Source organism: Tachyglossus aculeatus, chromosome 19, assembly GCF_015852505.1.
Source record: "Tachyglossus aculeatus isolate mTacAcu1 chromosome 19, mTacAcu1.pri, whole genome shotgun sequence".
Lineage (NCBI taxonomy): Eukaryota > Metazoa > Chordata > Mammalia > Monotremata > Tachyglossidae > Tachyglossus > Tachyglossus aculeatus.
Genome location: NC_052084.1, coordinates 26,961,161 through 26,974,621, shown reverse-complemented (window position 1 = coordinate 26,974,621; position 13,461 = coordinate 26,961,161). Strand labels below are relative to the sequence as shown.

General features: G+C 45.4%; 1 protein-coding gene across 1 annotated transcript in view; it reads left to right on the top strand.

Annotated features, from left to right (window-relative positions):
• Positions 1-13,461, top strand: part of LOC119940578 (pleckstrin homology domain interacting protein) — a 105,502-nt gene that overhangs the window by 25,858 nt on the left and 66,183 nt on the right. The window contains 4 exon segments of the mRNA XM_038760744.1: positions 1,620-1,780; positions 4,076-4,297; positions 6,351-6,451; positions 12,580-12,650. Of these exon segments, the coding sequence (XP_038616672.1) occupies positions 1,620-1,780; positions 4,076-4,297; positions 6,351-6,451; positions 12,580-12,650 (555 nt within the window).

Below are 13,461 nucleotides of genomic sequence, written 5' to 3'. Positions count from 1 at the left end.
TCATTTTACAAGATGAGGTACTCGAGGCCCAGAGGAATGAAGTGGCTTGCCGAGGGTCACCCAGTTGACCCAAGGATTAGAACCCAGATCTTTCTGACTCTGAGGCCCGTGCTCTACTGGCTCTGTTCTTCTGATTAAGATCTAGAAGCGTGCGGGAGATCAGTGGATCAGTCTGGGGCAGAGCCTTCACCAAGGCAGCACCATTCCTGAGGCGGCAGCAAGTTGGCTGCCAACTCGGAGATTTGATTGTAACGGAATCTGTCCAATCCGGAGTGTTTGGACTGCGTGTTGAAAGTGAGCCTCATAGGCCAATTAAGTATCTGTCTTGTCTCCAGACCAAGAGAAAGTCAGTTGCAGTCTGGAAATATAAATAAATAAATGACCATGCTCCAGAAATAATAATAATGTTGGTATTAAGCGTTTACTATGTGCCAAGCACGGTTCTTAAAAAATAGTGTGTATTTATATACACACCTTCTGTCCTTCATGATTGGAGATAATGGTATTGACAGTGAGTTTATATTTGTGTGTGGGCATGGTTGAAAAGTCTGCCTCATCGGCAGTTCTACACTGCGCAAATACAAGGATTATTTTTTGTCCCGGGCGGTTACATTTGCTGTCGGCCGTGGTTGGCAGAGTTTTTAATTCTACGTCTCAGGGTCATCTTCTCGAAGTCTCCATTAAGAGTCACCCCAGTTTCATTTGTTGCGTGCTAGCTGTATCTTTCACTTGCCATTGTTTCTCAGTATTTCATAGTTTGCGCTGATTCATTTGAGATTATCCTTCCAGGAACCTGGGTCAATCCATCAATGGTATTTATTGAGTGCTTACTATTTGCAGAGCACTGTCATTTTCTTCTGCCCCTCTCAGCCTGATTTCTCCACTTCATACATGCCCCATGGGTTTCACGAGAAGCATTGTGGCGTAGTGAATAGGACCTGGGTTCAAATCTCAGCTCTGACACGTGTCTGCTGTATCATCTTGGGCAAGTCTCTTGCCTTCTCTGTGTCTGTTCCCTCTTCTGTAAAATGGGGTTGAAGACTGCAAGCTCTTATGTAGGACAGGGACTGTGTCCAACCCAATTGGCTTGTCTCTCTCCCAACGCTTAGAACAGGGCCTGGCACACAAGTAACAAGTGCTTAACAAATACCACTATTACGGTTATTATTGCCCTACTAGCCCTTTATTTGTACCCACAAAGAAATGAAGGCTTCAGAGCTAGTTGCCTGAAGTGAATCACCCAAATGGGGCTAGACAAGAGTTTTCATTCGATCAAGTGGTTGATAGATCACGTAGCGAGGGGATATGTTGGTCTTTGGATGGGTTTCCCATGTAGGGAAGTATTTTTACCTTTAATCTCACTGGAAAGATTGCGATGAGAATTCTGCCAATATTGTAGTATCTTCGAACCGGCGTTTGCCAGATTCTGAAAATCAGATGACTCTTTTAACTATCTTGAGAGCCGGATGATCCGACAAAGGAACCATTTATGGATCACGATCTGGTTAAAAATGGATTCATTCTGAATCGGCATTTTGCCTCCAATAAGCACAGTCAGACTCTAGTTGTAAATCCAAGAACTGACGGAGCCCCCTCCCCACCTCTTCCTCTCTTTGTAGCGGATACCCTGTTTTCAAGGAGACTGAATGGAAAATACCGCCTGGAGCGACTTGTCCCAACGGCCGTCTATCAGCATATGAAAATGCACAAGAGGATCCTTGGGCATTTATCTTCTGTCTACTGCGTAACTTTTGATCGCACCGGCAGGAGAATCTTTACCGTAAGTACCTCTGAATTCATTTATTCAGAGAGCGGAGTACTCCCGCAGTATGTTTAATTGTAACGTACCTCAGGTGATCGTGAAGCCGGAGTTATTTTTTTATCACAGGTAACGCTGAAGAAAGCGGAGATTGGGAAAAGCAGTTCAGAGTTGGGCAAGGACACTGAGCTGAACCATGATAGAACACAAAATCTCTTTGAAAGGGCTACTGTTCGTACCTCGGCAGTGTCATCCACACTGTATTTAAGGGCAGAGAGTATAGTATGTGAGCTTTTTTTCTTTTTAAATGTTGTTTAAGTGCTGACTATGTGTCAGGCACTGTGATCCTGGTCTCAGACCGCAGACTGATATGCATGGCATCCTGTCCGAGATTTTGTAGCAACTTTCATTTCAGACCTGCAGATTTTGCTTTTAGTAGAAGTAACAATATTTCATGAGCAGTCGATGGTACTTGTGTTCTTACCGTGTGCAGAGCACTGTACTCGGTGCTTGGGAGAGGACAGTACGACCGAGTCGGTGGGCATGATCTCTGCCCACAAGGAGCTTAGAGTCTAGTGGAGGAGAGAGGCATTCAAACAAATTACCGAAAGGGGAAGTGGCAAAGTACGAAGGTGTGGACATAAATGCCTTGGGGCCGAGGGTGGGACCAGTGTCAAAATGCTTAAATGCATCAAAATGCCGAGAAGCAGCGGGGCCTAGTGGATAGAGCCCAGGCTGGGAGTCAGAAGGACGTGGGTTCTAATTCTGGCTCCGCCACTTGTCTGCTGTGTGACCCTGGGCAAGTCACTTCACTTCCCTGGGCCTCAGTTCCCTCATCTGTAAAATGGGGGGTTAAGACTGTGAGCCCCAGGTGGCACAGGGATTGTGTCCAACCTGAATAGCTTGTGTCTACCCCAGCACTTAGAACGGTGCTTGACACCTAGTAGGTGCTTAACAAATGCCATCATCATTAACAAATACCGTCACCATCATTAAGGAGCACGGGGGTGGATCCAAGCATATCGGGCAGGACGCAGTCCCTGTTCCACGTGGGGCTCTCTGTCTCAGTCCCCATTTTCCAGCTGAGGTCACTGAGGCCCAGAGAAGCGAAGTGACACAGCGGGCAAGCGGCAGAGCCGGGATTAGAACCCATGACCTTCTGAATCCCAGGCCTGGGCTCTGTCCACTGCAGCGTGCTACTTCTCTACACTGTGCAGCCTCTTTTAGAGAAGTAATACAGCTGCAGTAATGTGGGGTCATAGTGAGTCAGAGCGGTTCCATATCAACACTCCCTGGTGTCTCCATCTGATAGTCAAGGAACTCTTTTCCCGCTCTTCCCCGACCCTCTTTACACTGTCCCATATTTTCTCTGAGGCCCTTGCCTATTACCTAAAGGAGGCTAGTGTTGAAAGGGTGTTTGCTTTTTTTAAAATGGTATTTGTTAAACACTTATGTGCCGGACACTGTATTAAGCACTGGGCTAGATACAAGCTAATCTGCTCTGTGACCTTGGGCCAGTCACTTCATTTCCCCGGGCCTCAGTGAGCTCATCTGTAAAATTGGGTTTGATTGTGAGCCCCATGTGGGACAGACTCTATGTCCAACCTGATTTGCTGATTTGCAGTGAAGCAGCGTGGCTCAATGGAAAGAGCCCGGGCTTTGGAGTCGGAGGTCATGGGTTCAAGTCCCGGCTCTGCCAGTCGTCAGCTGTGTGACTTTGGGCAAGTCACTTCACTTCTCTGGGCCTCAGTTTCCTCATCTTTAAAATGGGGATTAAGACTGTGAGCCCCCCCGTGGGACAACCTGATCACCTGGTAACTTGCCCAGGGCTTAGAACAGTGCTTTGCACATAGTAAGCGCTTAATAAATGTCATCATTATTATTATTATTATTGCTTGTATCCACCCCATCGCCTCGAACAGTGCTTGGCACATTGTAAGTGCTTCACAAATACCACAATTGTTATTATTATTATTATTATTATGAGCCAGGGCAAAATAGGCTGCAAGAATATTGAGGAAGAGGGCGGTACTGGTAGAATATAAATCTTTCCCTGAGACTCCAAAATACAGCTTTCTTTTCACGGTGTTTAAGTAAGATAAACTTGTATTATTTGGTAAGGTGACTCCTACATTGGGCTGGGTGGCCTTATCTGGAAGTATCACATTTTTCCTCCCACCCCCTACTTCACGGACTTTTGACAAAGAGAAGCAACTCTTCAGAGGTTAATCTTTAAAAATGGTGGCTAGTTATATTTGATTAACCCTAACTGTAGGATTTATCTGGGTGAACCTTAACCCGGTGTCCTGTTTTTAGGGTTCTGACGATTGCCTGGTGAAAATCTGGGCCACAGACGATGGTAGGTTACTGGCTACCTTAAGAGGACATGCGGCGGAAATCTCCGACATGGCTGTGAACTATGAGAACACCATGATCGCTGCCGGGAGTTGTGATAAAATGATCCGAGTTTGGTGTCTGCGAACATGTGCACCTCTAGCTGTTCTTCAGGGGCACAGTGCTTCTATAACGTCGCTTCAGGTAACTGTTTTAAGTCTGCCGTGGGTTCGGCCCTTGACATTTCTCTGCCGGGCCATTTTCCTCTCTTTACCTTTTTAATGGCTGACACAAATACCCATTGGGAAATGAAGGCTACAGTATTTCCCAGTTTATCTGTCCCCATTGCTCTGTCCTTCCTTTTGGAGAGAGTCTCTCCCCCTCCCCAAGTTTTTTTCACTTTTCTTGAGCTGATTTATTTTCTTGTGTATGGGAGAGGTTGGTTGTCATCTGGCTTTTTCCTCCTGGTTTTTGTTTTATTTTCCCCTAACTCCCGGAAACTATCCCCACCGCCCCCCACCCCGCCGCCCAAGTTGTTACTTCTGCTCCTCGTCAGCTAAGAATCTCTAAGCAGTAACTTTGTATCCTCCCTCTTTTATTTTAATTTTATTTTGTCGCCTACCTGTCCGTTTCTCCCTTTCTCCTTATGTTTCTGATCCTTCTACTTCCCTCCTTCCTTCTCCTTCTCTCCTATGCTACCTTTCCGTGTCTTCTCCTGGGCATTTCTCAGTGAGAATTTAATACCGCTGGGGTCCCTCCCCCCTCCATTTTTATGTGGGCATTTTGTTTTGTTGGTTTGTGGTTCTCTCATCCTTTTTCTGTCTTTTCCCTGCCTCTATTTTCAGGCATGGAGGGGTGGGATGCTTCTCACCTCTCCAGAGCTAGCTCTCACTCCCTCCTTCTCCCCTAAGGCCTCTGCCCTCCAAAGATATTTCTCCCTCCCCCAAGCTCCCGTGTACAACCTCTTACTCTCCCAGGAAATCCCTCACTCCCCTCCCCTGGGCTCCTCTCCCTAACCCTGCTGTAATAATAGTAAAAATGATAATTGTGGTGTTTGTGAAGTGCTTACTATGTGCCAGGCACTATACTAAGTGCTGGGGTGGAGACAAGCAAATCGGGTTGGATACAGTCCCTGTCCCGTGTGGCGCTCATAGTCTCCATACCCATTTTGCAGGTGAGGGAACTGAGGCCCTGAGAAGTAAAGTGACTTGCCCAAGGTCACACAGCAGATAAGAGGCAGAGCCGGAATTAGAATCCGTGACCTTCTGTCACTCAGTCCCATGCTCTATCCTCTAGGCCATGCTCCTGCAGGACTCTCCTTCCAGTCCACTTCATGCTCCTCTTTTTCTGTGGTTCACAGCCCTCTGCCCCTTTTCCTGGAGGACTCTTCTTATCCATTCCTTTCCTTTCCTCGGGTTCTCTCTCCTCTCTTCCTTCTTCTGCCCACTCCCCGCAACCTCCCTCCGCATTCCTGGGCGGGACCCTGGTGGTCCCAGAGGCAGACGGAGCTTTGTAGCAGGGGTCTTAGAATGGTGATGGGAGAGCTGACTCCCTCCCAGTTTTTCCATCGAGCCTTCCCCACATGTGTAAGTAGAGGTCCGCGGGACCTCCTGGGTCCGAAGAGCCGGTCCTGGGCATCGGCCTCGGGTGGGGGCCTGCGGGATCTGGTGTGACATGGGTGTTTGTGGGGGCTTAGCCGCTCCCCTACCCCCCTTTCCCGCCACAGGTACATTTTGAGCAGCTGTTCTGTAGCACAGCCTGGAAAGAGGTGCCCACCCTCCTTTATTCAATAAAAATTGAGAACTTATTTCTTCCTTCTCTCTCTGTTCTGCATTGGGGATCATCTTGATCCAGGGTTTATGCTTCCTCCTCTCTGCTATTGTTTTCTTTATTTTGCTCTTCCCCCCTCTCTTACCCATTTTGGTTTGCATGTGTCCCCTAGCCTCTGGACTGTTTACTTTTTCCTTTTCTCTTTTCCTTCTCCTCCTCCTCCTCTTCCTTCTCCTTCTCCTTCTTTCTTTTCATTTGCCTAACTTGCCCGGGGGAGAAAGATGCAGGTTTTTCCCCTCATTTGTTCACACCTTGGGAAACACAGTTGGTTTTATGTTAGACTTCACATGCAAAGTGTACTAAATGCGGTTACACGGTTTTACTTTCTGGATGGTATTAATATGTTGGGGAATGTGGTTTGTAATATTTGTTAGCATTTGAGTAGTCTAACAAAGACTTTTTTTCTTTCTCCTTTCTTGTGTTGCAGTTTTCTCCACTGTGCAGCGGCTCCAAGAGATATCTCTCTTCTACTGGGGCAGATGGCACCATATGTTTTTGGCTGTGGGATGCTGGAACCCTTAAAATAAAGTCAGTTGCTGTTTTATTTTATGTAGAATAAAAATGGGTTTATTGTATATAGTTGGGATTTCCATGGACTATATGGCTCCAAAAATCTTTTTTAATTATGGCCAGGTTTTTTAGGGGGGGCCATTTGGTTACATTTCACAAACTCACAACAGTATTCGAGCAGATTGGACAGAAGACTGTACGTGGCAAATGACAAGAGTAGAAAGAAATGGTTTCTCCTGCAGTCTGAGGAAGATAGTCTGGAGGTGCAGATTTTGCCATTGTGGGTGTACCGGAGGGCTGAACATCATTTTTCTCAGCCAGTTTGTGTCTTTCTTATCTTCATAATAGTCCTAATTCGAGTGCCCTACACTTCCCATTATATATGCTCCCCAAAGGGAGGATATATGCTATCCCATAGCCTTAACTGCCGCACATCTTTGTGGATGACCCTCAAGTTTATCTTGCTTATCCTGACCTCTCCCCTGACCCCACCGTCTGCCGTCTCACATTTCCTCTTGCCCATGGCTCAATATGCCTAAAACCGAACTCCTCATCTTCCCTCCCAAATCCTCTCCTTCCCTGCGTCACAGTGGACACCACCACCACCATCTTTCTTACCCCTGGCAATAGTCTTGACTACTTTTTCTCGCTTGCTCCCTCCCGCTCTCTCTTGCACTCTCACTGTCTCTCTCTCTCCCCTTCCCTCCCGGATTCAGTCTGACACTGAATTGATGTCGGTTTTTCCTCCACAACATTTCCTCCCCCGATCTACTACAGCTTTTCGGAGCAACTCATCTGAGAACTTTTGCAAATGCCTTAGTGAAGTAGCCAAAGCTGCCTGGAGAGGCTAATTTTTCTGAAGGTTGGGAATCAGCTCCCTGGGCACCCAAGCACCGTCTGAATTCCAGCCAGCTAGGAATAATCTGGAGAGTATTCTTGGGAGGGAGTAAATCATTTCAACTCAATATAGCTCTGTTAGTTTTCTCCATGTCTGATTTTAGGCTTCGCCGATGAGGAACATGTTATTTTCTTTTCTAGCTCTCTTGCTCATTTTAACTGAACACTGTTTTGTAACATGCATCACATGTTTCATGCCTCAGTCTCAGGCACTTCCTTTAAGTATGAATCACCAGATTTCATAGCGATGCTGATGTGTGTCAAGCGGCGATAAATTCAATAAGTGAATGAAGAGGGCTTTAGATGCAAGTTAGAAAGTTGCAGGAGCTCATCAGTGGTGCATTTGGATGGTGACTATTTTTAGGAGGCAACAGATAGAGACAATCCCTACCCAACAACGGGCTCACAGTCAAGAAAGGGGCTCACAAGTTTGACCTAAGGTGGTCTGGTATGTCAGACGATAGTCACGGAAGTCGTTAAGTACTTCGGGTAGTTATGGAAGTCATTAAGTACTCTGGGCTAAGAACTATAACTATAAGTTATAAGTACTTTGGGCTAAGAACTATAAGAAGATCGAAGAGTCCCTGTCCCTCATGAGACTCACAGTCTAAAGCGGAGGAGGACGGGCATCGAATCCCCGTTTTACGGATGAGGAGACTGAGGCACAGAGAAGTTAAGGGCCTCTCCCAGAGTCACACAGCAGTCAAGCGGCAGCACAGGCACAGAAATTGGATCTCTTGAGTCCCAGTTTTATGCTCTCAACTAGCCCACGTTATGTGGAGACGGCCTTTCCTGCATGTCATCTGCTTGCAGCATGTAGGTTTAGCTGCGCGGGCTCACCTCCCCATCTCCACTGTCATGGTGGCTGGGCGAGGACCCTGCCTCCTGGGGCCTCCAGCCTCTACGGTCTGAGAGATCAGTCAGTTGCCCCATCGGTGCTATTTACTGAGCGCTTACTATGTGCAGAGCACTGTTCAAAGCACTTGGGAGAGTACAATACAACAGTTAGCTGAAGCAGCCAACTATTCGGAGAAGCAGCGTGGTGTAGCCAATAGAGCACGGGCCCGGAAGCCAGAAGGTCGTGGGTTTGAATTCCGACCCCATCGCTTTGCTGCTGTGTGACCTTGGGTTAGTCATTTTACTTCACTGGGCCTCAATTTCCTCATCTGTAAAATGGGGGTTGAAACTGTGAGCCCCACATAATAATAATAATAATAATAATAATAATGTTGGTATTTGTTAAGCGCTTACTATCTGCCAAGCACTATTCTAAGTGCTGGGGTAGATATAAGGTAATCAGGTTGTCCCACGTGGGGCTCACAGTCTTAATCCCCATTTTACAGATGAGGGAACTGAGGCCCAGAGAAGTTAAGTGACTTGCCCAAGGTCAAAAAGCAGACAAGTGGCGGAGTCGGGAGTCTGTCTCCCCCTTTTAGACTGTGAGCCCACTGTTGGGTAGGGACTGTCTCTATATGTTGCCAATTTGTACTTCCCAAGCGCTTAGTACAGTGCTCTGCACATAGTAAGCGCTCAATAAATATGATTGATGATGATGATGATGATTAGAAGCCACAATCTCTGACTCCCAAGCCCGGGCTCCCTCCACTGAACCACGCTGCTTCTCACGTGGGATGGACCATGTCTAACCCGGTTTGCTTGTATGCACCCCAGTGCTTAGTACAGTGCGTGGCACATAATAAACACTTACCGAATACCACAATTATTATTATCACGTCCGCTGCTTGTAACGAGCTTACAGTCTAGATGAGGAGACAAACATTAATATGAATAATTTCTAATAAACCATTTAAAGACGGACAAAAGTGTCGGGGGGTTGGGTTGAATATCAAATGTCCAAAGGTCACAGAGCGCATAGATGACATGGAAGGGAGAACGAGCTGAGGAAAAGAAAGCTTAGTCGGGAGAGGCCTTTTGGAGAAGACTTGACCTTAGATGCAGAGATAAATGTAGTAAGTGGAACAGCCTTAAACGTTTCCTTGAACTAACGCGGACTAGGGCTCTCAGCGGATATGCTTCCATCTCCTGTAGCCTCACAGGATCCGCACCTTTGTCCGAAGGATCTTAGGGAGTCAGTCGATTGTCTTGGTCGCGTGCTTACTGTGCACGGAGCCCTGCACCAAGCGCTTGGGAGAATAGAACAATAAACAGACACATTCTCTGCCCAAAACGAGCTTCCGGGCCGGCTTAGTTCTGGCTCTCCTGCCCTTCGCCAAGCAGGAGTTCAGACCGTTAATCTCCCGGCCTCGGTGGGGGCTTGGAAGAGAAGGAGAAGGTTCTATCCAAGATGGCCCTCTAAGGGCACAATGGACAACCATTTGAATTGTAGGGTGGAAATCAATATTATGATGATGATGATGATGATGGTATTAAGCACTTACTGTGTGCCAGGCACTATGCTAAGTGCTGGGATGGATACAAGCAGGTCAAGTTGGACACCGTCCCTGTCCCGTTCGGGGCTCACGTCTCAATCCCCATTTTACAGATGAGGTAACAGGCCCAGAGAAGTGAAGTGACTTACCCAAGGTCACACAGCAGACAAGTGGCGGAGCCAGGATTAGATATCAAACTGCTCAATCAATCAATCAATTGTATTTATTGAGCGCTTACTGTGTGCAGAGCACTGTACTAAGCGCTTGGGAAGTACAAGTTGGCAACATATAGAGACAGTCCCTACCCAACAGTGGGCTCACAGTCTAAAAACTGATAAATGATGGGGTAAACTGGGGAGAATCAGTGCCTTGTCTCCTCCGTTTTCCGAATCGAACCTACATTCAGTGAGCCTGTAGGTTTTTATAACCCTTATATTCTTACTCCTGGAAGCTTAAAAATGTAATGAACTCATTTAACATTAGGAAATCAGCTTCTTTGTCCTGCTCTCTGGGTTGTTGTTGGTGTTCTTTGTCTAAAGGGGCGGGTGAAGCTTACTGAGTTCATGTTTTTAAGGTGCCGTAGCTGAAAAGCTCGCCGTGTGTCTGCTCTTAATTACCGTCTCCCAGAAATATTGACATCTCATTTTCAGATCATTTTCTTTTGGCTAGCAGTTCAGGAGGAAAGTGCACTTAAGCTCATTCGGACCAGAAAGAGGAAAAAGCCATTATCATTAAGAAATTTTAGCACTGTGGTTCTACTGACCTTTTATTTTCCCATTTTACTACCTAATTTAAACCTTTACAACAAGAGTCAAAACGATTGGACTGCCCGTTTTGCATGTGGCATTGCATTTGATGCTTGAGAGTGTACAGAAAAATAAATGGGTCACACAGTCCATGCCCTCAAGGGAAACCGTGACTTCCCTTGAAGTGGATAAAAGTGAGTAAATAGTGATGATAGTGTTAAAAAGCGATAATAGTGAATAGAAGTGGAGGAAGATGGATTTCAAAGCACTAACAATTTTAAACAGATTCAAATTCAGACATTTAGGGTCAGTTCGGAGACCTGTGAGGTAAAAAAAAACAAACTGCCCTGTCCTTTAATAATTATGGTACCTGTTAAGCGCTTACTATGTGTCAAATACTCTTCTAAGCCATGGAGTCCACATGAGTTTTTGGCACATAGTAAGCGCTTAACAAATACCATCATTATTATTATTATTAGTCAGGCATTCCCTCTAAACCAGTGATTACTCAGCTTTCAAAAAGGCTGTGGGCATGGAATCTTGTCGGAGGATTGGGAAAATTTAGGTATATTTTGTCCACTGATTTCCCTTATCCACATGTTTCTTGATAGCGTCAAAGAATTCCAGCAGAATAGTGAGGTATGGATTCCCCTTATAGTCACCGTATCATCTTGTCCCTACTAGTTATAAGGCCTGAGTGTTCACATCCTAAACTTGATTGTAGACTCCACCAATCAGCTAAAGAGAAAATGAGGTCTCCCGTGAAATCTGGAATCTTTCTTATAAGATAGGGCTTATATTGGAAATATTTATATTAATGTCCGTCTCCTCCTCTAGACTGTTCACTCCTTGCGGACAGGGAATGCGTCTACCAACTCTGTTATATTGTACTTTCCCAAGTACAGTGCTCTGCACACAGTAATCGCTCAACAAATGCGTTTGAAATGCGCTTGCTCTTCTTTTGAGAGGCTCTTAAGTGACAGGCAGGATTTGTGCAAAATTTTCTGCTAAATTCCTTCAGAAATCTGGGGTGGGTGCCTCGGATATTTTTTTCTTGTTGCTATTTGTTAAGCGCTTACCACGTGACAGTTGTAAGCATCTTGGCCAGCACATCATTGTTAGGATTTAATAGTATGTGACCCCAGCGTAGCAGTAAATTTTAAGCCAAAGCACACGGAGCAGTTTAGGAGTCAGCAGCATCGTGTCGGCCAGGGTGGTTAGAAATGGGATGTATTTTTAGGCTAGAAGATTGGGTGACTGTAAGTTCGTTGTGTCTCTTTATTGTTGTAGTGTGCTCTCCCAAGCGCTTAGTACAGTGCTCTGCATACACTAAGCGCTCAGTAAATACGATTGAATGAAGTGATCTAAACAGCGACAGGTAAAAAGAAAACGGGGCCAGGTTCTGTAAAATAGTAAGTGAGGCTGCAAGAGATAGGATGTCGAAGCCACCCTCATGCACCTTTTCTACACATTTATTAAGATTTTGAGATCTTCCTACTAGTTCTTTGTGCAAACTTGGAAGATTTACTCTCCCTCTTCCGGATCACTTATAGGTTAAAACAAAGCGTCCCACCGGTGATCCTTGGAAAACCTCACTATTTATACCTCGTCACCATGAAAACTCATGTCTGATCAGATTCTCTTTTACTCTGTCAAGCGCTTAGTACAGTAGTCTGCACATAGGTAGGCACTCAGTAAGTCACCATCAGGACTTATTTGGGAACCCTCAAGGACGGATGAATGTGTATGGGTCTAAAGATAATTGGGGAGAAAAACTACTATGTGAATATATTCATTTTATCGCCAGTTTAATAAAGTGACTTTCAGTCATCACCACAAAGTAACCTCGGGGTTGTTCTTGGTGTGTGAGCTTCCAGGATTTACTGTGTAATCAGAAATTCCAACAAACAGCTGTATGTAGAATTTCTACAAGATCCTATCATGAAGCATAATGACTCTAAATTGTTTATTGACGAGTAGCCATCTGTTACTTCATATTTAATTTTGCCAGTCTGCTTATATTTGAGGTACACACACGTTTCTGGTGGTGCCAAGCCCTAAATATTTTTAATTGTGTTTTTTTTTTTTGGTTTGTTTTTTTGTTGTTCCGCAGTCCAAGACCAACAAAATTTACAGAACGCCCTCGACCCGGAGTCCAAATGATCTGTTCTTCTTTTAGTGCCGGTAGGATGTCTTTCCCTCAATATTTATTTTAAATCCTGTTTAGAATTTCGTTTTGTAATCTATTTTTAATTGGGTGTAATAAAATAAGGTGGAAAGCGTAGTTCCATGGAATTGGCACGCAAATGTTAACATGTTTTTTTTCTGCCTAAACAAATGAGGGTGGACTTAACGACCATGGCTGTTTCATTGGAAATTCAGCTTTGTTTAATTGATTTTTGGAGTCTTCTCAGAAAGAACAGGATTCTTTGGGGAAAAGACCCAAGAAATTGGAAGCTCACCATTTTTATTAAAGGGGAAAATGAGTATCTTGAGAAGAAATCTCCCCCTTTAGATTGTAAATTCGTTGTGGGCAGGAAATGTCTCTCATATTATATTGTACTCTCCCGAGTGCTTAGTACGGTGCTCTGCGCACAGTAAATACGATCGACTGACAAATCTGGAAAAACATAAGGGTGCACTTTCACCCCTTCTGGCTTTTGAAAGTAGTATATAGTCAAATGTCAAGCGTGTTTCTGGTGGAAGTCCATTTATGTGCTCCTGCTACAATTAATGTAAAACCAGGCTTTACCTGGCCATCGAAGAGGTAGCCAAGCATACCACTTCCATGTTTTGACCAAGGAAACTCTAGAGATCCACTACCAGAACGATTGCAGATGGAGTTGGGGCTTTCTGGGAGAGACACGTCCATGGTGACGCTACAGGTCGAAATCGACAGCGTGAGACAAGACAAAGCACGCTGCCAAATACAAGTTGTGAAGCCACATCCGCAACCTGGCCGTAGTGATGATATATTCTTTTTTTTGTGCGTGGG